The sequence below is a fragment of the Fragaria vesca genome, linkage group LG7 (genome assembly GCF_000184155.1).
Source record: "Fragaria vesca subsp. vesca linkage group LG7, FraVesHawaii_1.0, whole genome shotgun sequence".
Classification (NCBI taxonomy): domain Eukaryota; kingdom Viridiplantae; phylum Streptophyta; class Magnoliopsida; order Rosales; family Rosaceae; genus Fragaria; species Fragaria vesca.
The window spans coordinates 22656096-22681949 of NC_020497.1; the positions used below are offsets into that span (position 1 = coordinate 22656096).

A 25854-nucleotide genomic window follows, 5' to 3' on the forward strand; every position below is an offset into this window, starting at 1 on the left:
TTACTTTGATATAAATGTCTCTTTGGTAATTTATGTACCTATAAAGTCTTATATAATTTGTAACAAAAAAAAAAATAGTGTATCTAACATTTAAAGATGTGTTAATAAAATTTCTCTTGAAAGTTCACTACGCTATCTTCTTACATTTTAGTTTGTTCGACTAAATTTTTCTGTCTAATATTTATAATGATGTATAAAAATTCATAATGAAAAACGTGTAAATGTGAAATATACAACCAACGGATAGAAAACTTAGAAACCAAACAACTGATCATAAAGCTAGTAACACAAGAATCAAAATCGAATTCCACCAGGAAAGTATTTTAGCCATTGAATCTCTATCTCAATGACTTCTAGATAAACTTATGAATCAATGACCTCACTCCCCCGCAGTAAAAATCCAACTTCAACACAGTAAAAAGTTAGTCTCCATTTCCCTACTAAACTATAAGTAGGTAGTAGGTAGTAAAAATAAAACCAATTTAGACCAAACCAGACCAAACGTTGATCACTCTCTCCCTCATCTCTCTCTCTCTTGTTTCTCTCTCTAGAAAAACAATGGCTCTGCAACTCTGGGAAACACTCAAGGAGGCGATCGTGGCCTACACGGGCCTATCTCCGGCGACCTTCTTCACACTCCTGGCTCTTCTCGTCGCCGCTTACCATATCCTCTCCGGGCTCTTTGGGCCGTCGGAGACCCACCACCAGCCCAGAAACCTGGAGGAGATGCAGCCTCTGCTGCCGCCGGTCCAGGTCGGCGAGGTCACCGAGGAGGAGCTCAAGCAGTACGACGGAACCGATCCCAAGAAGCCTCTGCTTATGGCCATCAAGGGTCAGATCTATGACGTGTCTCAGAGCAGGTAGCTAATTGAGATTTTCAATTTAGGGTTTAGGGTTTTAGTAACTGGGGTTTTTGATTGTTGTGCTTGTTTGATTTGTGAAGTAGTCAACTGGGTTTCTGTTTTGGTGTTGTTGTGTTATGTGGTGGTTTTGAAGTTGGGGACTTTATCTCTGTGATTGATGAATTGATAGATGATAAAGAGTTAGAGCTGGAAATTGTTTCAGTTTGGGGATTGGATTGCGATTTTTCGATGTGGGTTTAGTGATCATTGATGACTATGTATGTGGTTTAACTAGTTGATGTTGCATGTTGAGTCTGATAGTTGTGATTGGGAAGGTGGTTGTTTTTCATTCATGCAATCGATAAGAAAGTGTTTCTATCTAGCTCGTATGTGTTTGAGGTTTTGAAGTTGGTGAAGTTTGTGAAGTGTTTGGTCTTTGTTCTTATCCAGCTTTTGCTTATATATGTTAAGAAGCCCATGTTTTCTGTTCAAGTTGGTTTCTGTAGAGTTATATTTGTTGTTTTGACCTTATTCAAATCTAAGGTAGTGTGTATTGGGTCACTCTGTCACAGTATCACTGGTTGCTTTACAAGTGATACTGAAGTGTGAAATGATTTTAGGATGTTGATTGGTGATCTCGGATCGAACTGTGTTTTGAATTGTCAAATGACATTGGGATTTATCAGCTTATCTGAGTTTGTTTTTTGAAGTGTGATTGGGATTTATCAGCTTATCTGAGTTTGTTTTTTGAAGTGTGATTGAGATTTAGCAGCTTAAGATGCATTCTATAATTAACTTTCTAGACATCTTCAGTGTGGTTCAGCAACATCAGATGAGTTGATATTTTTTTTTTCTTGTTTAACTATCTGTATCTTATAAGGGGCGGTCTATGGCCAATAAGTAGTTTAATGGCTACTTGGACTAGTCATATGCTGTCTTAAATAGATTTCCTTTTCACGTCACTCTTAAACAAGGTTCTAATCTGTTACTTCTGGACCACTTTTGCAGGATGTTTTATGGACCTGGAGGTCCTTATGCTCTATTTGCAGGAAAAGATGCTAGCAGGGCTCTTGCAAAAATGTCTTTTGAAGACAAAGATCTCACTGGTGATACCACTGGTCTTGGTCCTTTTGAGCTTGAGGCCTTGCAAGATTGGGAATATAAGTTCATGAGTAAGTATGTCAAGGTTGGTACCATTAAGAGTACAGTTCCAGAAACTCAGGGGGAATCCACTAGTGATGCCCCTAAAGCTGAAGATGTTCCATCAGAAAGCCCAGCTGTTAAATCTGAGGAAACCTCCTCATCTACTGCTGATGCTAAGGAAGAGTAGTCTGTAGAGGGGGAACCATTTCCTGGAGTACAATCTCTTTCTCATATATGTTCATGCTTTCTTAGCCTAGGTTACTCCAGTTATAAGACTGTTGGATGTTCAATTATTGATATAATAATTCAACAATGTACCTTTTGTGCATCAGAGGTGCAACTTTCTTACCTTAATATCTATCTATAGAGATGCTGTTAGGACTTATGAGCCCATCGCTTGCAGAACAGCCTTTTGGGCACAAATTTCAGCTATTATTCTCATAATCATGTAGGCTCGACTCTCTATAGGCTTCAGTTTCCGTACTTACTGTTAATAACTATTTGCTGGGAAGACACGGTTCACTCTTCTGCTAAAAACTAACGAACCATGGCCATACTATGTTTCCTGTCTTCTCTTCCAAATGATTTCAGTAAAACCTGTCCTATGTCAACTATCAAGTGTCCCTTGGCAGTGCTGCACCAAAATAATTTAAAGATTTTAGTGTTTCCCGATAGAGAGATGATGATTCTCAGATTCTCTAAGATAGAAAGTCTAGCGCCTTGACCTGTTTTGGAATTTTTCATCCACCACCAAAATTTGAGCATTAATATGCAAGAACGGTAACCATCCTATGAAAAGCATTTTGATGATACATTGGATTTTTTAACATCCTTCTTATTCTTTGGAAATATAACATCCCATTTATACAATGACTTGAGGGTCTTCCCTTTCTGGTGTAAAGGGTTTGAGGGATTTGTGTCACTTACCACCCTTTGGAGGCTTGAAGCATATCCTTGAGATGCTTGAAAAGCAAATATACCAATTCAAACTGCCGTAAAGATGCTATAGATTTCTTGCATGATGGTAACCCAGGAGAAGAAACGAAAATCTTCAACCAGAATTTTCATTTTCAAATCTTCAATCTGTTCAAAGTTGGACAACAAGGCCAAGAACGTGTTTAAAATTGGGTCATTGACATATCTTTTCAGTCCACTGTGCATATTAATGCCTTGGTCAGTTGGTCCCTTAGCTACCGCATTGTTCTTATTAGTCTTGAATCTTGATAACTTTTGCATATATGGTACTGTACATCTAAGTACATGCCTGGCCAACCAAGCAGTCTAAGAGGTATGTAATGCATTAGACTGATTAGAGTTACCTAATCCGCGGTTCCTCATCCGATGTGCAATCTGGAGCGTGTGCCGCTAAACGCGGTGTACTAACATCAAAATATCATACTATCTGGACTGTAGATCAGATGCTGCATCTTACCAAACGCTGCTGATATCTCAGTATCATTGTGTACTTCTATACCTTCCTATATCATCTTATCTCATCAACTGCTTGCCATGTTGCTATAACTTACTAACTTATAACGTTGGTCCTTTCTGATATCAGTGATATGGATTACTTAATCTCTCATTTTTCATTTTCAATTTAGGACTAACAATGATTAGAAAATGAGCGTTTAAGCATTGTGAGACAGAGACATTGATTGATTATGCATTTTGGATTTTTCTCACAGACTTTGCTTACTCCAAAAGAAGTTAAAATTGAAAAGACTTTACAGAAGGGTTGGCTGTCAAAGCTTCTATTCCTTATAAATAATCCTCTAAGCTCAAACCTGCTAACAGATAAACAACTTCTTGTTCTTCAACTTCTATTTTGAGCCATGAGAATTCCTAAACTCTCTCTCTTTATGTTCATTGTTGTCATTCTAGCTTTACTTCATGTTTCTGGTTGCCTGCGGCACATCACTGGGTGCTGTACTAGCAGTGAAGAAGTTCAAGAAATGAATTCCGAACCGATAGTAAGAGCCGGGGCTTCTACTGAATTTAGGCCTCAGGGTGCTGGTTCCCATTCTGCAGGATATCGATTTAAGAAGACAAACCAAGTAAGCGCTGTTTCTCATAAAGCTGTCCCTACTGGACCAAACCCTCTTCACAATTAAGTGGATTTACAGGAAACATTGGTGTTTTCAGATAAGTGTGCAATGTGATGTGTTGTTTTCAGTTCATGGAACAACAAAATTATCAGATACACAGATTAGTAGAGTACTTGAAATTTGACAAGTTATATACTAATGTGATGTTTTGTTTTCAGTTCATGGAAGATCAGACACACAGATTATTAGACTACTTGAAAGTTGATATATACTGGTTTGAGTTCTACTTTGTGGAATGCACTAGTGAAGTTTTTCTGTTTTTTCTTCATAAACAGTTCATGTAAGTTAATTTTATTTTGATCAAGAGCTCATGTATGGTGTTGGAGAAACAATTACCAAAGTCAATTATGTAAGCTTTTGGCATTCTATTCAATTATGCAAACAGAGATTGTGAAGGAATCAATGGATCTCGTAAGTAGTAGTTTTCTTTAGGCAACTCGCACGTACAGTCAGTATTCTGAAAGTACTACTCACTCTGATCAAATTCACCTTTTAAATAAGCAAGATGGAAAAGATCAAGAGCATAGCGCCTTTGCTTATGTACTTGTTGATCCAAAGAATAAAGAACTTTCGTTGAGTAATAAAAGTTGCAATTCTCTGATACTGATGTGGTTTTCTAGCCTAATTAGTGGAGAAGCTCAACATTAGTTAGATAATTGTGTAAGTGACACATCCAGTGTAGTTTGCATATTAATGCCTTGATCTCTTGGCTGCTACTGCAATTTTATTTTGATTCCTGATTCTCTCAAGTAGTACTTGGAAACCGACCAGACCAGTCTAAGAACTATGTGATGCATATAGAGTTACCTAATCTGCAGGTTTTATCATTTGAATCTGGATTGTGTGACCCCAAACGCCATGCGTTCACAAAGTAAGATATGATAGAACAAATGCTATACTCCTGATATTCACCAAATGGTCCTCAACTCCTGATACCTCAGCATCATGCACTCCTATATCATCATAATCAGCGTCTTTCATCAATTGCTTGGCTTGTTGCTTGAATGTCATCCTTTCTGATATGGATTATTTTCTATCTGATAATAAATGTATGCTTTGTTTTTTAAATTAGGCCTATAGCAATGATTAGAAAATGAGGGCATGTACAGGCATTGTGATATGATTGATTGAATGTGCATTTTGGATCTTTCTACCCAGAGCGGTTGCCTATACTCCAAAAGAAATAAAAATTGAAAAGAAAATACAGAAGGGTATGTTAGCTTCTAATCCTTCCCTTATATATAAAACTCTAAGCTCATTCCTGGTGATACATACAAACAACTCCTTTTACTTAAACTTCTATCTACCAAAGTTTTTGAGCCATGAGAATTTTTAAACTCTCTTCTGTCTTTATATGCATTCTTGTCATTCTAGCTCTAGTTAATGTTTCTAGTGGCCGGCGGCACATAAGCTGGTGCTTTACTAGCAGTGAAGAAGTTGAAGAAATTAAACCTAAACTGAGAGAAAGAGCCAGGTTTTCTTTTGAATTTAGGCGTCTTAGTGCTGGCTTGCATTCTGCAGGGTTTCGATATAAGAAGATGGACCAGATAAGTGCTGTTGCTCATCAAACTGTCCCTGGTGGACCAAATCCTCTTCACAATTAATTGGATTTTCCAGGAAACATATGTGCTGCTTTCTACTCTACTTCGAAGGCTGAGAAATGGAGTTGGTTTATGATGAGAACAGAAGGGAAAAGGTCAAGATTGAGCATGCTCTACCGAAGATCACGAAGAAACTTGCTCTACTTTGTTCTTTTGATGAAGCAATTAGTGGTTTTGTATGCTATAGAATCCTACTGTGATAAGTTAAAGATGTAATGTATAGTTGATACCTTTTTAGAGTGTCTGATCTGTTTGTATCATAAAGCTGGTGGTTTTCAGGCCTGGAATATGGTGCTTGTGCTTCTCTGTTATGTATATTATCATTATTATGTATATTATGATCTTGATCCATTGGTACTAAAAGCAGAACCCCTCTGTTGAATCACTATAATACCCAATTTTGGGATGAACATCTAGTTATATGCTAGAAGAAGATAGAATTAATCTAGCTCAAAGCTTCAGATTCATTGCCAATTGTAGCAAGACTTGTCTTTAACGAATGTGATGAACCTAACAAAGACTTTAGCTCAACTACATCTTTCAAGACGAATGCCAAACGTAGTCGTACGACTGCTAGCTTCAGTTGTCTTCCTCGATCTTCTTCCTTCTTGGTCAAGATTCCAAACTACATAGTAAGCTCGCCTGCCTCATCATTTTCAATTGGTATGACCTCTGGCCGACTGTACTTAGTCAACTGCAAAATTAATTGAATATATACATACACATCTCAGAAAACACGGAATAGGTCAAATCGATCTCCCACATTCATGATTCATGCATTTCCATGTTAGAATACAAGAGCAGCATGCTTGCTGATGACAACCATGAATTTGGCTGTAATCATAAAAATTAAGGAAAAAAAAAAAAAAAAAAACGTTCGGTTTGTTGTTACATCAGCTGTGTAGTTTTTTTTTATTTTTTTTTAATTTTTTATTATAAACTCACGCATCCTACATACATCAGTGATGTTTGAATCTATGACCTCAACATTATTGGTTAGCCTATCTAGCCAACCATGCCATAACTCACCGACTTATAAATACATAGTTATAAATACAAAAACAGTATATGCAAGAAGAGAATTCGGGTAGAAATTGTAGAGCTAAACATGGATACGAGTTGGGATTAAAGAAACTTAAGCCTCTCGATCAAGAGTCAACCTTTTGCTTAATTAGTCCAAAAATGATGCAGATCAAAGCCATATAATTCAATGCGCTAATGTAGATGAGAGCTAACTACACATGGCGGCCAGCTTATTAGCAAGAAAACGACTTCTTCCAAACCCCAAAGTCAACTCAGTTTTGTCATTTTGAATCGACGTGTGATCGATGAATAAATAAATACATATACATAATACATGTACACTGTAGGAAGCCTGCAGCTCTCTCCATTATTTATACAGCTAAACTTCCAATCAGACAGAGCCAAAAGCCATCATTCTTTGATTTTTAAGCTCATTTGAGTTTGATCTCTACCACACTTGCAATGATGAAGCCTGAAAAGTGCTTAATCTCAACTCTAATTGTTGTCATTGTCTTCCTAGCAATACTTCAAACCTCCCATTGTCGACCTATTAGTACTACTGCTACATCTCAAGCTTCCAATACAGAACAAAGGTTAAGTTACAGCACCAGGTATGCTCCAATCATCCTAAGCGCCATGGAGTCCATGAGAAGGAACAAGATCATCTCGATTCAAGCAGTTTCACGCCGAAAGGTCCCTGCAGGACCCAATCCGCTTCACAATTGACTTGATGCAGTCTAAGAGTTCCAGTGTGGTGTTTTCAGTTCATGTCAGATCAGATATACACAGATTATATAGTACTTGAAACTTGCTATATATACACTAGCTAGTTTGAGTTGTACTTTGTGAAAATGCACTAGTCAAGTTTAGTTTCTTTGTAACCCATACATGATACATTACATGTATAATACAGATGTTGGAGATTTCCAAGTGGTTTTGCCAGAATCAATCACATAAGTCTCGGCATTCTATGAAATTCTCCTAATCTCCAATGTCACAAGCATTGCCTATGAGTATTAGGGTTATAAAATCTAAATACCCAAGAGTTCAAGGGTGCTTCAGAAAAGTCCTTCTCAGTTGATCCACGTGTCATTAGGTGATTGGATGTGGTAGATCAAATTCATACACTTGAACCACACTAGTGGAATCTCCAAAACCAGAAAGTGCAGAATCCCATGTTCCCCAGTTTAGCTACTCCTTTTAGTTGTTGTGCTCAAATCATTGTACCTGAGGTTAAATCAGTACATTCACCAAAAACCTGAGGGTAACTTCGTACCAATGTACAACTTGATCAAGCAGAGGTTCGAGAACTTCCTGGGCTTTAAAACCAGTTACAGAAAACACGTGGGTCTCAAACGACTTTTGAGTCCCTAGTTCTCTGTACTTGAGCTTCTTTGACTCACGGGAGCGCAAAGACACTTGAGTCTCATATTCCGGCGGCTGTCGGTCGGAAAGTTCGGTCTCCGGTGACATGAGGGAGCGGAAATCGGAGGACCCAGCTGGGTTGGCCGTGGAGGGCAGAGCTAGAAATGACGAGGTACATAACTAAACCTTCTACTTTGTTCAATCTCATCATGTTCAAAGTGTTCTTTAGGGTCTTAGGCTTATAGGTTTGCAATTTTCAGGGTGGTTAAGTAGGTTTTTCAGTTGAAAGATTAAGTCTTTTAGCTTTTTTAGTAGTGGATTTGGTAAAGAACCTATTTTTGAGCTTGTAAATTTTGTGGGTTGTGCTTGTGGTGGTTGTGAATGCTATGTTTACTAGAAATGTTGTGTGATGATTTGATATGCTGCTGGAAGGTGAAATTTTAGAAATATGCCAAGAAAAGAAGCTGATTTGTGTTGGATTACACAAGGTGATAGATGAACATTGAGACCCAAAAACAAAATGGTTGTCAAATAGGCCCTTATGTTTCCCAAAGGTGTTCTATGTACCGTTTGCTTTGTAAATAAAGTTTTAGAGAAGATTATGATTTGAAGGGTTTATTTTGGTTGTCTATTCTGCTACTAAATTGGGGAACTTCTTCGTCTAATGTCTATTATCTAGTGCTTAAAGTGTTCATTTTGCTTATATATTGGCATAGGAGAAGTTATTTACTGTTGGATGTGTAGTGTGAGTTCATTTTAGCTTTCTATGTTCTTGATTTGATTAGCTGCTGCGCGGTAACTATGTTTACTTTTTCATTAATATCTTTCGCTATTTGGATTGTCTTCTGTTACCAAGCAGAACTTAGAAGTGGGTAGAACAAGCGGACAGGTTAGACACAAACGAAGCTCGAACCTGAATGAGCTGATGAAAGATGAACAGCTACTTGATAGTGAAAGTAATGGAGCAAGTGCGTCCCTTACTGAACATGCTCCGGAATCAAGCAGCTTAAATCTGCTAGGAGGCAAAGGTTCAAAGCAAACAGTACAGGATGGTCATTTTACCAAAACCAGAAGCATTTCTGCTCTTGCAGGTCAAGGCACTCAAGATAAACAATCTCCAGGAAGTGGGAATGCAAAACATGAAAGTGAACAGCGGCTGTCCAAATCTAAGAAGAAGAAAGATCTTAACTTGCCTCGTCGTGCTTCTAAGCGACTAGCTGGTATTGAAGTTGATACAGTGCCAGAACTGAAACCAACCACTCGAGCACGTCGAGTTGTCAGCAAACAGTCAGATAATTCAGCTGCTTGTTCATTCCAACAGCAGGAAAAGCAAGATTTTGCTTCTGTTGTTCAGGAAGAGCATGCTAAGACTGAAGAGAACCCTGGAGTTACCCCAGATTCGCCTCTTGCTGATTTCTTCACAGATCCATGCATTGCCTTTGCAATAAAGACTCTAAAGGATCATTCTGGCGATGGAGAATCAGACAATATGAGCTATGAAAAGCAAGAATGCAATGTTCTTCCACCTCCAGACAACTTGGTCAAACAAGAGAAACATGATGGCATAGTTGGAACTGGTGAGAAGTCAGGATCATCCATCACTGAACCACCTTTCGGGAGTTCATGGCCAGACCCCTGCATTGAATTTGCTATAAAGACTCTCACAGGTGCAATCCCACTCGAGTATGACCCACATATCGAGGAATTCTTCCAGAAGCAACTTAGTTCATCACAACAACACAAGGACAACCTCTTGCAGAAAGAGATTGCCTGACCAAAAGATTTCTGCAATGTTTAACTCCGCATGTATGTTTTTGACTCAAGCTCTAGTGTCTGCATTAGCATAGACTTATGTGCACTCTAATTTGTTCTTGATACACTGATTGATTGGCCTTTGATTAATCTAATCTTCCAATTGATGTAAAAGACACTTTTAGCAGCAACCTTTGGAGCGTTTAGTAGTACTACCCTTAAGTATATCTTCATGGGTTTTTCTTTATTTATGTCTACTTTAAGGTCAATGTATAAATCTAGTTTTTCAGTTAGCAAGAAAAGAAAGTCTTCTGCTCATAAGAACTAGCTTTCACTAATAGAGAACACATCCTAAATATGAGAATAGAGAACACATCCTAAATATGAGAATATGAAGACATAAAACTAAACTTGAAAAAAGAATGAAGTTCCAGTAATCCATATACATATTTGTTGAACTGAGAATAGAAAACTCTCACCCTAATATGAACCGGAACGACGAGTAGCTAGCAGAGTCCATTAAACGGCCGGCGGCATAATCCAAAACGGCGGTGGTAGCAGCCTTCCATCAAAACTATATTTTGGGTAATGTTGGCTAATAGTTTCATCCTCTAAATGGAAGACACCCATATCAACTTGTACTTCACTATTCTGGTTTTCGACTTGTAGATTCTCATCAAAGTAATTAGCCGAATATAGAGAATAATTTATCGAATCGTCCGTAAAGTAAATCGAATTTGGTTGACACCCTGAAGAGCTTGAAGCCAAAACAGATACCGAAGGACTATCACCAACAAAGAAAGCCTCATCTCCAATGCTTTTCACCTCAACATACTCCACAATGGATCCATGGAGCACTACCTTATAAACCCTAAAACTCTCAGTCACCATTTGAATACTGTTTAACTTTGTAAACCTTCGAATATAGAACAAGTCTCCCTTGATTGATTCCACAAGATAAGCTCGTTCAGCTCGTTGTGGAAAATTTAGGGAATCCACAACAGCTGAAGGAGGTGATGCGTATACTATTTTGTTTTGGTCTAGATCTTCATAATCAATCACCTCAATTCCGCAATTACTACAATCAGCCATGTAGATTTGGCCTCTGTAAAATATAGCATCAGTAAATTTGCACACATGATGTAAGAGGTCATTTGGATCATCTAAGAGGTAATGTGGATGGCAAGTTTTCCATGCTTGTCGTTGTCTTCCTCTGACTTGAATCCAGGACATCTCATCACAGAAAATTAATTGCACACCTGAATTCGAAGTCGGATCTCCCAACGATATAACTTTCGGGATGCCATAGAAAATTGAAGTACTAACCAACTGCAACATTGCTGTTGTGAAAGGGTTGACCAGAGTTATAATCACGCCGCTTCCATGAGTTCCATCCACATCCTTGTCTATCATGGCCACCCAACCATGCCCACATCCACGATAGTATCTTCTACACTGTGTATTGCTTCTTGGTTTGCTAACTGATGGCAGCACAATACTCTGCACATTGCTGTAGACTCTTCGTTCCGAAACGCTGTACAGCAATCCTTGGTGCTTTGGTTGCCTGTTCTTCTTTCCGTAACGCCATTCCTGACTTGATTCATTGTAGTCGATAGGAATTAGGAGCATGGGTAGCGCCGCTCGCTTGTACCATTGCTTGTAGTCTTGTGCAAACCGAGACCATTGTTTGCAAACCGCGCCGAATCTAACGAGGTCGATGGGTTCCAACAACTTGTCAAGTACCACAAACACCACAACCAGATCAAGAGACTCCCATTGACGATGTGCTGAAGGTAGGAGGCCTTGTTGATGCCTAGGGTCTGTTGTAGATGCCACCCTCTTGAATTTGGTATGCATCTTCAACTTCGATTTCAATGTAAGTCTACCTCAACTGTGATTTCAATGCAAGTCTAAAAGGTTAGTCATATTACCAATTCTTGTGTTTCAAGTAATCACGTACTTAACCCTAAACCTACACGACTTTTTCACCTGAGAATGGACTGAGAGCATTGAGGCCCAAGGCAGACATGAGCCCAACCCAAATGATGTTCTGAGCGGGAGATGTTGGCGCCAAAAATTTCCACAGTCTTTATAAAGCTCTTGATGTGTCGCCGTTTAAGATTTGAAAGAGGGAAGAATGCAGATTAGGGTGAAGTGTAGTTGTGGAGAGAATTGTCCAGAATGGGCCATGATTGAGTTACAAGGGATGGTTGAAGTTCAGCCCCAGTTCCAAGATCGTCTCCAGAATCTCAAGATTGGTGTTCTCTGCCGGCCTTCCTCGCCGGAAACCTACACTTTCACGGTAGGGTATCATGAACTGACCGGGACGAAGATGCAGCTGAAGAAGCCGCTGTTGGTGTTGAACAAAGTCAAGGAGGGCGGTGAGGAGGGTGGTTCGGGGAGGGTGGAATTGGAAGTCATTGGAATTATCCGTCACCGGATTCTGTTCAAGACCAGACCTAAGGCTCTCATTTCCAGTAAGTATTCTATAACATTCTGTTCGTTTTCGGACTTGAGTTTTTTGTAGATTGTGTTTTGGTGACATTGGTTTTCTTTGTTTTGCAAAGAAGCACAGCCAACAATGAAGGACAGAACTGCTCTTGCATCAAGCAAATAGCAGAGTTACAGGCACAGCGCCATGGAGAACTGAAAAGGCTTCCATAAGTTTCTATATCGGATATTTAAATGTATTGTGTATGCTTCTTGTTTTAAAGAAGCAAGCTTTGAGTTTTGTTTCTATATAAATAGACAATCTTGATTCTGAATGTGTAAACTTCAATCTACCATTCTGCTGGAGTTAAACAGGATGCTATAATTTGTAATCATTAAGTGATAAATTTAGTGTTATCTTACAATCTGAACTTCAAGTTGAAAAGGAATAACAAGAAGCCTCGAGCCTGGCTGACAGTATGTGAAAAGATTTGATTTTCGACTGTGAATCATGTAGTAAATAATTAAAACTCGGAATCAATGATTTATCTACAGAAGGGTTAACAAAAGCAGTAATAGACAACTGCATATTGTGATTCTAAGCAGAAGCTGGACCTCCTGCACGAGCTCTCAACATTTCAGTTCTCTTGCTTCTCTCCATTACCTCCACCAACCACTCTACGCTTTCTTTAATCCCCATCCTACGACATTCAAATTTCACACTCTGAGTCATTGCATGTTATTTGGTATTTCCCTTTCCATACTACTACTTCTGGCAGCAAATAAGAATTCAGCAAAGCATGGAAGCTGAGAAATGACACACTTACCCATCATAAGCTGAAACAGCTTCAAACATGTAAACTCTTTCATCCAACTTCTTAAGATCCAGATATCGAGCAAGTTCCTCAGATGATACAGCATCACTCAGATCCTAACAAAGGAGTATTGGTGACATCACACATAAAACCATATATGTTGTAAGGAATGCAACAGAATCCACAACACGGTACAATACTCTTATGTTAAAGGAAAGATATAGATACAACTCTTATATGTTAAAAAGAAACAGATGCAATCCAAAGCACGGTATTAATTATTTGTGTGATAATTACCACTGGTTGAGTTCTAACCACTGGCCACTAATTACCAAGAACCTAAGCACATAGACTCTGTGTGTGTGCCAATTTAAGTTAAAAATCAAACTTCAGAGAAATTGTGGTTGCATGACTTCAGAAACATACAAGTCAAACATGCTGAATGAACTTAAGAATAAGTTGTTTAAGCTTGATTATGCGTCATATGATCATGTTCTTTGCTCACCTGCTTATTGGCCAATATCAACAGAGGAGCTCCTTGCAGATCCTCGTGCCGAAGAACTTTTTCTGGTTTGACAAGTTGAAGATATTAGTATCGGCATGTCATATATTTATAACATATCATATTGTAAGTCGTATCTTGCCACAGGAAAAGAAAGTTAAGCAACCAGAAGAATATTCACCAATTTGAACATCACCTACCCAATGCAGATTTTGAATCCTCAAAGCGTGATGGACAAGTAGCATCAATAACATAGACCACAGCATGTGCTTCTTCATAATATTTCTCCCAGATTGAGCGAAGACCAGGCTGATAGAAATAACAAGCACAAGTAATTGTAAAAACCCATCTTGAAAAGAATACTGATACCTTTCAGAAAAGAAAAAAAAAATAAAAATAAAAACAAAAACAAAAGAACAGATGCAACATAAAGCATTGGATCTGCAACAGTTGGAGTAATGATAATATACCTGACCTCCCAGGTCCCAGAACACGAGTTTATTATTTGACACTTCGATACGACCAATATTAAGTCCAACAGTTGGAACAATTCGATCAGGAGGGAGACCTTCCAAGTTTGAGTAAACTGATTTCAGCTTCTCCAGCAAAGTCTAACAATAAAAATCAGACTAAGAATTACAGCTAATGATTCCGAAAATGTATTTAAACAAGATAAAACCACCAGCTGAGTCAATAAAGCATGACAAGTCACAGAAGATGTGAAAGTGCATTACCGTTTTCCCAGCCTTGTCGATTCCAAGAATGAGTACATGAAACTCCGTCTTGCTAAACATATACTTCCAGAGTCCATAAAACAATGAAAACATCTCTCTCTAATTTATCTCCCCTCCGGTGCAAAAAGAAAGGAGCTCACGGTATCACTCTTTGCAACCTTAACCAGAAAAAAAAATGGTCGAACATTAGTAGAAGTCAAAACGCATACATAAACAAATACTCAACACACTTTGCTACTTAACATTCTCACTGTCCCCTGCATCTATGTTTCTCATCAATCATCAAAATCCCAACTCTTTATTTACCTACTTATCAACAAATTCACACAAAAATCCTCATTCTCATCACACACCCATTTTGATCAAACTAAATTCTCCCTTTACTACGTCAATCACAAAGTTCTAATCTTCAGACTAGATCTACAAGGCCACAATGCATAATACAATCAATGACCAAAAGGGGATCTCCCATCTCCAATCAACATCTATGATTTAGTATAACCCAGATAGCTATATGTTAACAAAAACTGAATACAAGCCAGACCTAATTTCCTTCCATCACTGATATTCACACCCAGAACCACAAAAGAAGACCCAGATCAAAGAATACTGAAAGCAAAGTTGGATCCGTATACCATATCTAACGGAACCTATAGAAACACACCAATTACATGTAAGAATCATGGTTGCAGAAACTGAGAATTCTTACTTTTTGATGGATGCTTGGTGATGGGTTCACTGCTGCTGCTGCTACTCTCTTTTTAGCTCTCGGCCTCCTCCTTAAAGCTTCGTATCGAAAAGCTTCCAATTTTCCAATTTACGATTTTGTTTTCGGAGTCCACGATTTCTTTTTCATTCCCGTATTACCCCCGAAGAGTTTACACACACGATACAATACAATGAACGTATGCGAAATTATGACATGGTAAAGTTAAAATCAGTTCTCAAAGACTCGATCCATAAAGAGATGTCACTCTTGAAGTTAAACTACAAATAACTTGTTAAATCTGTCTGTTGTTCTTGTAATCATATATGATTCGATTCACAACTTGAACTTGATATTGCTCTTGTCAATTCAGAGCCACAAATTGATGTCACTCTTATCAATCATATATGATTCAGATTCACAACTTAATATTATGTAATTTCTATACTTTTATGTTACTAATTCTTTTCAAAGTCACGGTCTATCGGTCGTCTATTAAGGCCTAGTTTGGTACAGCTTCGCTTTTATAAAAATCAGCTTCTATCCGAACTTTTAGATTTTATAATGTTTGGTAAATAAAAGAAAAACAATTTTTTTAAAAAAAAATTACAAGTCACTAGCAGCAGTTTTTAGAAACGACCTGAATGTTACTTTTAAAAGCAGCTATCACTAAAAAACAGTAGAAATTAATAAATTTTATCTTTGCAGCACTTTTAAAACTAATATTTACCAAACACAAAACTGTTTTTTAAAAGCAGCTATCACTAAAAAACAGTAGAAATTAATAAATTTTATCTTTGCAGCACTTTTAAAACTAATATTTACCAAACACAAAACTGTTTTAATTCACAGGTGATTATTTTCGTAATACAACAACAGTTTTTTTTTTAAGTCACAGCAATACCAAACTAGCGTAGATATAAAAAAAATCAAGCTAAAAATTAAATAATTTGGAATTTTGGATTCACGGTGTTAGAACTGTTGATGAGGTAGACCGGTTAAAGACGTATTTACAGAGGCTAAAGACGTATTTACATGATATTTCAAGGGTGATTGAGTAAAATATTATAATCATAATAAGAGAACGAAAAATAGGTCTCCCAGCTCTTTTGTGAAAAACCAAAACTCAGAGAGAGGCTTCACATCATATTCTTCTTCTTCTCCAAAAAGGTTCGAAAATTCCATTTTCAGATTTCATTTTCCGATTTCAATTCGAATTCCGGCGGTTCGGTTTTCCGCTCCGGTCACCGGAAAATGAAAGTTCGATCCTTCTAACAGTATCGAGTATTCAAATTCTGCCGGAGTTTGAATTCAATTAGGGTTTCTATTTGCTATTGATTTCTGGCTCTATTGTTAGCTTCTTGCTTCGTGCATGTCTTTGTTTAGTGGATTATGGAATATATGTTGAGCTGTGGATCTATTAATGAGAAATGAGAATGAAATTTTGCATTTTTTTTTATGGAATTTGGGTTTTTGATTGAGGAATTATGAATGTCATTCTGTTGCTTTTTGTTGATAATTTTTCAGAGAATTCAAACTTATTGAGTTGCTTTTGGTGGTTTCCTGCAGATATTGGCTGTTTGAGCAGAATGAGGTAATTTAGCATCTCTTGTTTTGATGTTGAATATTTTGTGTATCGTATTCGTAGGACTGGATGTTTGGCAATATTTGGTGCACTAAGGCATTGGATTTTATGGTTGTTTGTGATGCGATGAAAGCATGTGTACTTTGTGGTGGTACTGATTTTAGAACTTTTTTCTGAATCAGTAACCGAGGAAGAGTTAGATGGGATGAGGCTAATCTGGGAGAAATTGAAGCTAATAAACCTGAAAGGCAGAAAATTACTGAGCCGAAGACGCCGTATCACCCCATGCAAACTGATGATGAAGATGATGAGGGTAGGTCGCTTTGCTTTGTGAGAAGGCCTTTCAAGGTTATATGTGTGTACTATGAAGTTTAGTTAACTTACCCTTTTCAAGTAAAATGTTTCTGTTAATGTAAAAGGTAAGGAGTCTTGACTATTATGGTTATTTCTTTTTAATGTGGAAATGTATGATGCAAAGTTTTAGGTTGGTTGATTTTTGAGTACTTGTTTTCAGAAAAGAGTACTTATCATGTTTGATGACACTACTCTTTGCAGGATCTATGTCTCCTATACGGGGGAGTCGGTTTGATGAATGTGTCGGTGACGCAATGCATGCAGAAGCGATAAGAACTGCTTTGACTGATGTGGCATCATCAAGTAAAAAGAAGACAACAAGAGTTACTGGCTGGACATCATCTGAGGATGAGGGAGATGCTATGGATCAAGATGATGAAGGTGTTCATTTATTCCTTTTTCAATTCACTTGACTCTTTCAATCATTAGTTCATTACAATTTTTCATTACATTAATCTAGTAACATGATTGCTTCTTATACCTTAGCCAGCCTACTTGGTTATTAGATATTTAGAATTGAGAAGTGCTCTAGTTATTATTTTGAACAATTAAATTTTGGCAGGCTTGCTTCCTCAAGTTTTCATATGTTAGCAGATGTATTTTTTGTGCTAGAAAGAGATACACAACTCTATTGGTAAATGGATATTGTTTAAGTGGCATCAGCTCTTAATGTTACTTAGTTGAAGACTTAAAGACACCGATAATTAGGTTCCTGATTGTATCTGGACTATCTTTATGTTGTTTACAAGTTGTAATCCATGGTGCTTACGCACAGTTTCGAAAAGGACACATAGGAGTCTTATCACATCTTTCTCCTCTAAGTTAGAATCATACTATGTATATATAAATTTGAATAGATAGTACTCATATCACTCATGCGTGGTGTATGTTTGTTCCACCATTGATTTTGCCAGATTCAGACAAAAGTAGCAGGAATTTCAGGGAGCTCAGAAGAGCTCACTATGATGAATTTCAGAAAGTAAAAGAACTCAGACGGAAAGGTTCCCTTCCTCTTGAAGAAGAAGAAGAAGACGATGAGGATGTTGAGATGAACAAAGTAAAGAGCTCTGATACCCCTTTGTCTCCAGGTGAAGCCAAACCTAATGGAGCTTAGATGAAGCCAAGCTAAGACTGTTTTTAAGCAAGCCAAGCTAAAACTATGGTTGATATATCTCTGACATTTGATTACAGTTTTTGGGATGACTATAGAGAATGCTCTAATGACTGCAGTGACTGCTATATGTATTCTTCATGAATATGCTTTTTGTTTGTAAATAGTTTCACTTTATTTCTGTCTCCATAACAATGTTGCTTAAAAATCTTGATGCAAAAGACCATTTTTAATAGTTTGTTATGATCTTTTTCACTTATAAACTGAAATTGTTAAGACATTCGTAATTGGTATATCATAGTTTGAAATTGAAAATGGTAGAATGATCTCACTAGGGCCTTTTCCTATTGTTTATAGGAGACTCGTATGCTTTGTCTTTGAGAATAGTTCATCAGCCTTATTTCTTGCTCCATTATAGAGGATACAAGTCACTCTTTAATTTGCACCAAAGAAAAACAATAATAGAAGAAATAAAAAAGACAACTGCTGATGTGTCACTTTGGCATATTCAACTTGTCATCACCTGGACATATAATACACACTGATCTTATCCTGGAGACTCAAAGCAATGGCTTCACAGTCCCAAACCCCTTCAATGGCTTCCCTCGCCTCTCAAATTTGCAGTCACATAGCCTCCATCTTCTCAAAACCCACCCACCCTCACCCGCCGGTCTTAGACCTCTTAGTCGCCGAGCTATCCTCCACCGCCGCCCAAAACGGCAACGTTTTCCTCTACGGCGTAGGAAGAGAAGGCCTTATGCTCAAGGCCCTTTGCATGCGTCTTGCCCACCTCGGCTTCTCAGCTCACGTAGTCTTCGACATGACAACTCCTCCCATAACAACCAACGACCTCCTCATCGCCTCTGCCGGACCTGGTGGCTTCTCCACCGTCGATGCCATATGCTCGGTTGCGCGATCGCATGGTGCTCGAGTCTTGCTGCTGACGGCTCAGCCGGAGACAGGGTCGTGTGTGAGGCATGCAAGCGTGGTGGGGTATGTTCCAGCGCAGACTATGGCGGACGACGGTGGTGATGCGGAGGAGTCTAGGTCGTTGCTTCCGATGGGGAGTGTGTATGAGGGTGCTTTGTTTGTGTTGTTTGAGATGGTGGTTTATAGGTTGGGTGAGGTTTTGGGTCAGAGCCCTGAGGCTATAAGAGCGCGCCACACCAATCTTGAATGAGGCCACCTCGTTCGGAGCCAAGAAAGACGAGAACAGTTGGTTTGGGAATGTTGTGACTTGAAAGTTGAAACCCTCGATGTACTCTTGTGATTTGTAAATAAAGGGTTGGTAATGAACAACTTTCTAAAATTGTATTGCATTTTGTTATCAAACTATGAGGTGAAAGTTCATTAACCATAAATCTAAAAGACACAACGAGAGTTTATGCACAACACTCACTATTGAACATTTAACTGAAATAAAAAGAGGTTTATATCACTGTGAGATACATGAAACTAGAGAGAACCAACTATGCAACCTAAGTAAAACTAATAAGAACCAACTATTCAATCTCTATGATAGTTTTTCGGTGAGAAACAAATATCTGATCCTAAACTTAGTGATATTTTCAATTATGAATGGTACATGTTACTCTAAAGTATAAGTAGATGGATAATATAATTTATATTTGAAGAAACTCGTTTGAATGTCGACCAAATTAACGATGATTCTTTGAATGTCGACCAAGTGAACGATGATTCGTCCATCATTAAGTAAAAACCAACCTTGTTCAAGAAAGTAACCAACAATGTCGATCGAAAAACAAACAAGCAATGATAGGGAGGACCATTTATGAGCTAGACTATCTAATGATGTACTATTAAACTCTCTACATGAAACGAGAAATAATACCCTAAGAAAAAGAATAAAGTCAGATCCGTCCAACACCAGAACGGTCCCAACAAGATCACCGTCGGCACCTCATCTCAAAATATCTCAACACACCCTCATGCAGATATTTTCGTATGTACTATTCCTTCCTCTTAATTACTATTCTTCTTCCTCGTTCCAAAAATATCTATCACCCTGCAACTGTACGTATCTCATAAAGCTCTTTGATATTTTCCTCGCCTAAAAAATAACACGAACTTCTAGATATTTTCACCCATGCTGCGTCGAATATATATATGTAAGGCAAAAGAAACGAGACGATAATTTTGTATAGTGCTTAAGATAACCAGAATATTTGGCACCTTAGATCTTATACCTTGTTAACCAGACTGTTAGTGATATATAAACACGTATTAATTATCTGTTTTAATTAAGCACTTCATGATCAAGGCAGCAAAGCCAATTGTAGACCATGATTTTAAGTTCATAACTATACCAAACAAATATCTAAGAAATGAAACTAACAAAAATCTAGCTCAAAATGTGAGGCAAAGACATGTCAGTCAAAGACAAACAAGCAGGCGCGTCCTAATACTTTCTTCCCAACAAACTTGGACATATCACATACCATAAGCTCTTAGCTATCTCTATTCTCTATATATAATGAGGAAACAATTCCATGGTTTTGTAAACGAGTTGGTTTTGTTGTTATAAGCAAGCCATCCTCACAAAAACTCAAACACCCCCATAGATTGTTCTTCCCAAACCCTTCGAATTCGTATACAAGAAATGGAGTCGAACGTGCCCATCAGCTGGACAAACGAGAAGCATGTGCAGTTCTTGAACACCATGGAGGCTTCCTTTGTGTGCTCCATGTTCGAAAGCAAGGGTCGCGTTGCTCGTCTCGATCGTTTTGTGCCGGACACCTCCGACTCGACCCTAGATCGGATCAGAACCCCAAAGACGACGACCAAGAAATCTGGTAACTAGTAATCTTGGTGTTTAAAGCCTAAACATGCAATATATGTAAGATGGCGATTCGAATATGCTTTGAAGCTAATCAGTTGGTGTTGATATTAGGTCCGATACGACGAATGGGCGGCGGAGCTGTCAGAAGAACAAGGAGATTACCGTCGCAACCGTTCATTTCTTCGCAGCTGGATCAGGTTGATATTACCTCTGCTTGATTTTTTTACCCCTAAGCAGATATTTTGCTAGCTTTTTACTTTTATCTCGTCTGGTTAGATCTTAAGCCTGTGCATTAAGGCAACTCATTGATGTTATTATATGTCTATGCAGGTGGTTCCGCAGTATGATATCTCAGTAGTTGGTGACTTGGTGATAAAGCACTATGAGAGATGCGTAGAAAATAAAAATGAGAAAGTTGCAGAGCCATGATTTATCAAAATAAAATGTACCAGTGGCGAGCTGGTTGATTTTTCAGGAGGTAGCAATTAGTTTGCCCTAATTATTATTTGAGAACGGTGATCGCAGAAACCAAATAACTGAAATGCCATGTGTTGGGTGCGTAAGCTTCAAGAATTCCAGGGATGGAAAGGACAATGAAGGCAAAAAGAATCCGGAGGAAGATGGTTGTCGATCTTGTTGCTTCCGGCAAATATCTTATCTTTTAGGATAGAGTTAGTTGCTTAGTGCTTTCACGCCATAACATATGATCCGCGATGATGTACTACCTTGGAAATAGAGATTCTTTGTTATTATTTCTTATTGAATGAGCTACATACAATTTTCATATAATCTTCTTCTTTTTTTTCCTTAAAATTAAGAACATATTAAATAAAGTATCAAGTACTATGAAACAATTCAAGATAAAGGATCCGCCCCATCTTTGCAGTACACAAAATTTGCCAAAGGAAACAATAAAACTAGAACAACCATGTCTGAGGCTAAAGTTTTGATCAAAAATATAAGAGCCTGAAGCTAAAGTTATGAACTTGCGTAACCCAGAACGTCAATATCAGTTGGGACCAAAAGAGGCGCTGCTTCAATTTCTGGTGCCCGCCTGACATACTCATCATCCTTTGGTTGGTGGATTGTAACCAGATCAGGTAGGAGTCATGGGTCCTTGCTTGCCCTTGGGATCCCAGTCAAGCATAATCTTGACCTTGATACCAAGAACACCCTGTCTGAGGAGAACATGTCTCACAGCTGAGTCAATGTACTCATTCGCTGGCTGACCAGAAGAAATCATGTAGCCATCCTCGAACTTCATGGCCTTGGCTCTCTGTGCCCTCAGCTTTCCACCACTAACAATCACCTCACAACCCTTTGCGCCACTTTCCATGACAAATCTTAAAACACCATAGCAAGCCCTGCGAACAGGTAGGCCTCCGAGAAGCTTGTATCGGAGAGACTCGGCCTGAGCAGTAGAGCAAAGCCCTCTGTTGGCGACCTTCTCAGCATAAAGCTCCACACCCTTCTCAGGGAACTTGAACCTCTTCTGCACAACTGAGGTCAGCTCCCTAATCCTCCTCCCCTTCTCTCCGAGCACGTTTTGAGTCCTGGTAGCCCTGATTATGATCTCAGTGCGCATCGGCGTAACCCTAACCTCCGCGCCGGAGTAGCCGTCCTCGGCGAAGAAAACGCCGTCAGCGACGAACTGAGCAACACAGAAACAATTTTCATATAATTTATCGTTTTTGCAAGTAATTTGTTAAACAAAACGATAGAATTCGCGGTTAGCTAGTTGTTCTCGTTAATGTAATGATGTTAAATTTCATAATTAATCTTGGTCTCACTTGCTTGCAATCCAACCACGTAGATACTTGATGATGTTAGACATTGAAACCGATGTTTAATGCAACTTAAACCAAGCATAGACTGCCTACATGCCACGTTTGGCCCTTTGTGCGCGCCTTACTTTTTTAATTATCAAAATGTAACATATATTTCTCCGTAATGAAAACAGTGTCTGAGTGAGGTACGTACCGCTTCGAACCTGAGAGCAATTTTAGGTATGATCACATTTATAATAACATCGAGCAGGAAGCTAGGATTTAAACTTAGGGGGGTCCGTATATACAATATCGAGTATACAACTAATTACTAAAATTTAAGATAAAAAAGCAATAATATAAACCAACGGTCAATTAAAACAAAATTTATATAAGTAATGAGTACTCAAACATAATCAATCAAAACATAAACGATATGTATTTCTCGTTTACTACAAAGTAAAAATAAGGTCTTAAAAACAAATAATGTTTCACAAAATAACCTAAGTAGTACCACAAATCCCGATATAGGGACGAAGCCGTGAAAACTGAAAAGCTACAAATGCTAATAATTGTGAGGAATTATTACTAATTATTATTTTGATTGTAAATTGAATATTATTTTTGTTGTTTATTCATAATATATGATGACCACGTGCTTAATGCATGGGTAAAAGGGAGTGTAAACTCTTTAAACATTACTTGGACTTGAACTTGGTCTTTAAAGGGGGGTTCAGTAGCAATAAACATACATTTGTCGTCTGTTTAGTTAATAAAATACTCATACATATATATCTGCAAAAAGGCCAAGGATTTGGACCCCATGAGGCGCCTCTGATCGCAAGTGTAACATTACGACACCAAAAAGCATAAAGTGTTTAATAAAAATGCCTAGACGATGAGAGTACCTTCGACTTCGGATCATGTGTATTCAAGAGAACGAGCCTAATGCCCTATACAATTAGAGGAGGTAAATGGAGCATAGAGAAGGAACCTTGTAATTCGGATCTTGGATAATACCCGACTCAGGACAGGCCCACATTGAGGCAACATCAGACTAAGCAGTGAAGGAGAAGATCCCATTTCTGTTCCAACACCTCACTGTCCCAGTCTCCCCCTCTCTCAGTAGTTGAGCCACCCAGAAATTCCAAATCAAAGATCTCAAAGACTCAAACTTCCCTCACCTCTTTACAAAACCCAGAACCAAAAAAACCCCACTAAAATTCTCAACACCCCAAAACAATGCTGCACCAATTCTTGACCTACAAGAATCTCATACTCCACCTCTCACTCTCTCTCACCCTCACTCTCCTCCTCACCTTCCTCAAACTCCCCATCTTCTTCCTCTACAACCTCCACACCTACATCCACCCCGATCACATCCCGCCCGGCTCCGCCCGCGCCGCCATCCGCCGACCCGACTCCGATTCATCCAACCCGGAGCTCCGGAAACGGCCCAAGTCCAAATCCAAGAACACCAACAAAGCCCCGGATTTCGATGAAAACAACGCCCAGATCTTCCGCCTCAAGCTCGACGAGGCCCACCTCCAGACCCGCCTCTACTTCCCGGACTACTCCAACGCCTTCACCTTCTCCGTCGTCGCCGTCTCCTCCCTCGGACTCCAAATCTACCTAAACCCTGACTCCTCTTCTTCCTCCGATTCTGATTCTTCTTCCGATTTTCTGATCAACGCGAGTTTTGTTCCGGTGCTGCTAGGTTTCGCCGCGGTTTCGAAGCTGGTGGCGGTTTTAGGGAAAGTCTCGGCGGAGAAATCGGCGTCGAGGAGGTCGGAGAAGCAGCTGAGCGCGGTGTTCGGGGTTGTGGGACTAGTGGTGGCAAGCTTATTATCTTTTAAGTACAGTCCGTCGGTTTTGGATTTTGATTTCGAGGCGGTTGATGGGAATGGTAGGCTGTTTGTTGCGGTTTCGATGGGGTGTTTGGCCGGTTTCTTGTTCATGCCGGCGGCGAAGAGTGCCAGGGCGTTTTGGCTCGGGACTGATCAGATTAGGTCGGATTTGTCAATGCTTTCGTGTGAGTGGTTTGGGAGAATGGTGCTTTATGTGAATCATGGGATGATTGTGTTTACGGTTTTGTTGTGGATCAATCCGTTGGGTGGGATGCTTGTGAACAAGAATGGGAAGGTTCGAAATGCAGAGGGTTTGTTTGGGAATGTAGGGTTTACGGCTTCGGATTTTGGTAAATTTAGGCTTTGTTGCTTGCTGGTTTCGTGTTTTATGCAGCTTGTTGCTTTGCGGCCAAATTTGCAAATGTATTTGAATGAGGCATTGTTGTGTTGGTATCAGAGATTGCATGCTGGGAAGGTTCCTGACTTGGAGTACAGTAGGGCGAAGGTGTTTTTGCACAATCACTACTTGTGCCTAGTGGTTTTGCAGTTTCTGGCACCGCCAGTTCTGTTGCTTTTGTTTCTTGGGCTGTCTCGGGTTGAGGGCATTTCTTCGGATGATTACCAATATGCTTGTAGTATACTACCATGTTCTGCATTTGTGAGAGAAGTAGCGGTCTTTTTGGCTTGGTGGATTCTGTTTGTTTGGGCCGTTTATAGCTCAGCTGCCATTTTTCTGTATCGTTGCTGCATTTTGTACATGTCTTGATGACTTAGATGTGTCGTTTCAACCTTGAAGATTGATGGTTTTGGATTTCTGACGAATTTTGAGTGCGAGTGTTGTGCTGCTTGTAACAGGATTTCCATTTACTTAACAGCATCTGTGATTTGACTTCAGGGCATAGAGAAAAGAGAATCAAACACATTATCTGGTATATACTTGATCTCTTATGCTTACTTTGTTGTTATACAAACTTCAAACATAGTTTGTATGCGGTAGTTTAGTATCCATCCAATGTATTTGGTTAGAAGCAAATTTACTCATTTAGTTTTTCTTCTTGTATCTGTTTAGCAATTATTGGAGCATGTTATCTCTCAAGTTTGATTAACTGTTTAGGCATGTCTCAGAAAACTAACTTGCATATTAGGCATGTCTCACGAAACTAACTTGCATTCAAAATATTGCATTCTCTGGCTTTATATTTCAACATTTTCACATGTTAACATCCTTATCCAAATCCGTTAAAAGTTAAATCCAATTTGCACTAGTAGATAATAGTAAAGCCAAGCTCTTTAATTGTTGTTCGTGCTTAGATTTGTTTGATTAACTGTTAAAATATGTGGAAGAAGTTGTGAGAAATAAGATTTGCTATTCA

The 25854-nt window shown here is 38.8% G+C and overlaps 9 protein-coding genes and 1 pseudogene across 10 annotated transcripts; 7 read left to right on the forward strand and 3 right to left on the reverse strand.

The window, feature by feature from the left end:
• The first annotated feature begins 490 nt into the window (after positions 1 to 490).
• Positions 491 to 2368, forward strand: LOC101297007 (membrane steroid-binding protein 2-like). The gene is made up of 2 exons (XM_004308050.1): positions 491 to 860; positions 1851 to 2368. The coding sequence occupies exons 1-2, from the start codon at positions 559 to 561 to the stop codon at positions 2170 to 2172; spliced, it is 624 nt and encodes a 207-aa protein (XP_004308098.1). The 5' UTR covers positions 491 to 558; the 3' UTR covers positions 2173 to 2368.
• Positions 2369 to 7080: 4712 nt separating this feature from the next.
• Positions 7081 to 10063, forward strand: LOC101297296. The gene is made up of 2 exons (XM_004308051.1): positions 7081 to 8251; positions 8939 to 10063. Exons 1-2 carry the CDS (start codon positions 8186 to 8188, stop codon positions 9851 to 9853), a joined length of 981 nt encoding a protein of 326 aa, XP_004308099.1. The 5' UTR covers positions 7081 to 8185; the 3' UTR covers positions 9854 to 10063.
• A 287-nt stretch (positions 10064 to 10350) lies between these two features.
• Positions 10351 to 11688, reverse strand: LOC101293539. Its single transcript, XM_004309168.1, has one exon. It carries the CDS (start codon positions 11686 to 11688, stop codon positions 10351 to 10353), a length of 1338 nt encoding a protein of 445 aa, XP_004309216.1.
• A 273-nt stretch (positions 11689 to 11961) lies between these two features.
• LOC101297881 (putative uncharacterized protein DDB_G0287975-like) lies at positions 11962 to 12745 on the forward strand. Its single transcript, XM_004308053.1, has 2 exons — positions 11962 to 12308; positions 12399 to 12745. Exons 1-2 carry the CDS (start codon positions 11969 to 11971, stop codon positions 12446 to 12448), a joined length of 390 nt encoding a protein of 129 aa, XP_004308101.1. The 5' UTR covers positions 11962 to 11968; the 3' UTR covers positions 12449 to 12745.
• Positions 12518 to 15180, reverse strand: LOC101297589 (ADP-ribosylation factor-related protein 1-like). The gene is made up of 7 exons (XM_004308052.1): positions 15022 to 15180; positions 14313 to 14470; positions 14049 to 14189; positions 13779 to 13887; positions 13582 to 13643; positions 13089 to 13192; positions 12518 to 12962 (listed from the first exon to the last, which is right to left on the reverse strand). Exons 2-7 carry the CDS (start codon positions 14403 to 14405, stop codon positions 12860 to 12862), a joined length of 612 nt encoding a protein of 203 aa, XP_004308100.1. The 5' UTR covers positions 14406 to 14470; positions 15022 to 15180; the 3' UTR covers positions 12518 to 12859.
• Positions 15181 to 16139: 959 nt separating this feature from the next.
• LOC101298169 lies at positions 16140 to 18328 on the forward strand. 2 transcript variants are annotated; one of them, XM_004308055.1, is made up of 5 exons: positions 16140 to 16188; positions 16588 to 16612; positions 16786 to 16916; positions 17159 to 17338; positions 17872 to 18328. In XM_004308055.1, exons 2-5 carry the CDS (start codon positions 16608 to 16610, stop codon positions 18069 to 18071), a joined length of 516 nt encoding a protein of 171 aa, XP_004308103.1. In that variant the 5' UTR covers positions 16140 to 16188; positions 16588 to 16607; the 3' UTR covers positions 18072 to 18328. The 2 variants fall into 2 exon arrangements, with proteins under 2 accessions (XP_004308103.1, XP_004308102.1); XM_004308054.1 differs by lacking the exon at positions 16140 to 16188 and having other exon boundaries at positions 16447 to 16612.
• A 308-nt stretch (positions 18329 to 18636) lies between these two features.
• LOC101298658 (uncharacterized protein MTH_249-like) lies at positions 18637 to 19432 on the forward strand. Its single transcript, XM_004308056.1, has one exon. It carries the CDS (start codon positions 18637 to 18639, stop codon positions 19246 to 19248), a length of 612 nt encoding a protein of 203 aa, XP_004308104.1. The 3' UTR covers positions 19249 to 19432.
• A 1156-nt stretch (positions 19433 to 20588) lies between these two features.
• Positions 20589 to 21353, forward strand: LOC101298945. The gene is made up of 3 exons (XM_004308057.1): positions 20589 to 20881; positions 20980 to 21065; positions 21199 to 21353. The coding sequence occupies exons 1-3, from the start codon at positions 20689 to 20691 to the stop codon at positions 21295 to 21297; spliced, it is 378 nt and encodes a 125-aa protein (XP_004308105.1). The 5' UTR covers positions 20589 to 20688; the 3' UTR covers positions 21298 to 21353.
• Positions 21354 to 21846: 493 nt separating this feature from the next.
• On the reverse strand, positions 21847 to 23717 carry LOC101293833 (annotated as a pseudogene).
• A 159-nt stretch (positions 23718 to 23876) lies between these two features.
• On the forward strand, positions 23877 to 25407 carry LOC101294125. The gene has a single exon (XM_004309169.1). It carries the CDS (start codon positions 23877 to 23879, stop codon positions 25245 to 25247), a length of 1371 nt encoding a protein of 456 aa, XP_004309217.1. The 3' UTR covers positions 25248 to 25407.
• The last annotated feature ends 447 nt before the right edge of the window (positions 25408 to 25854 follow it).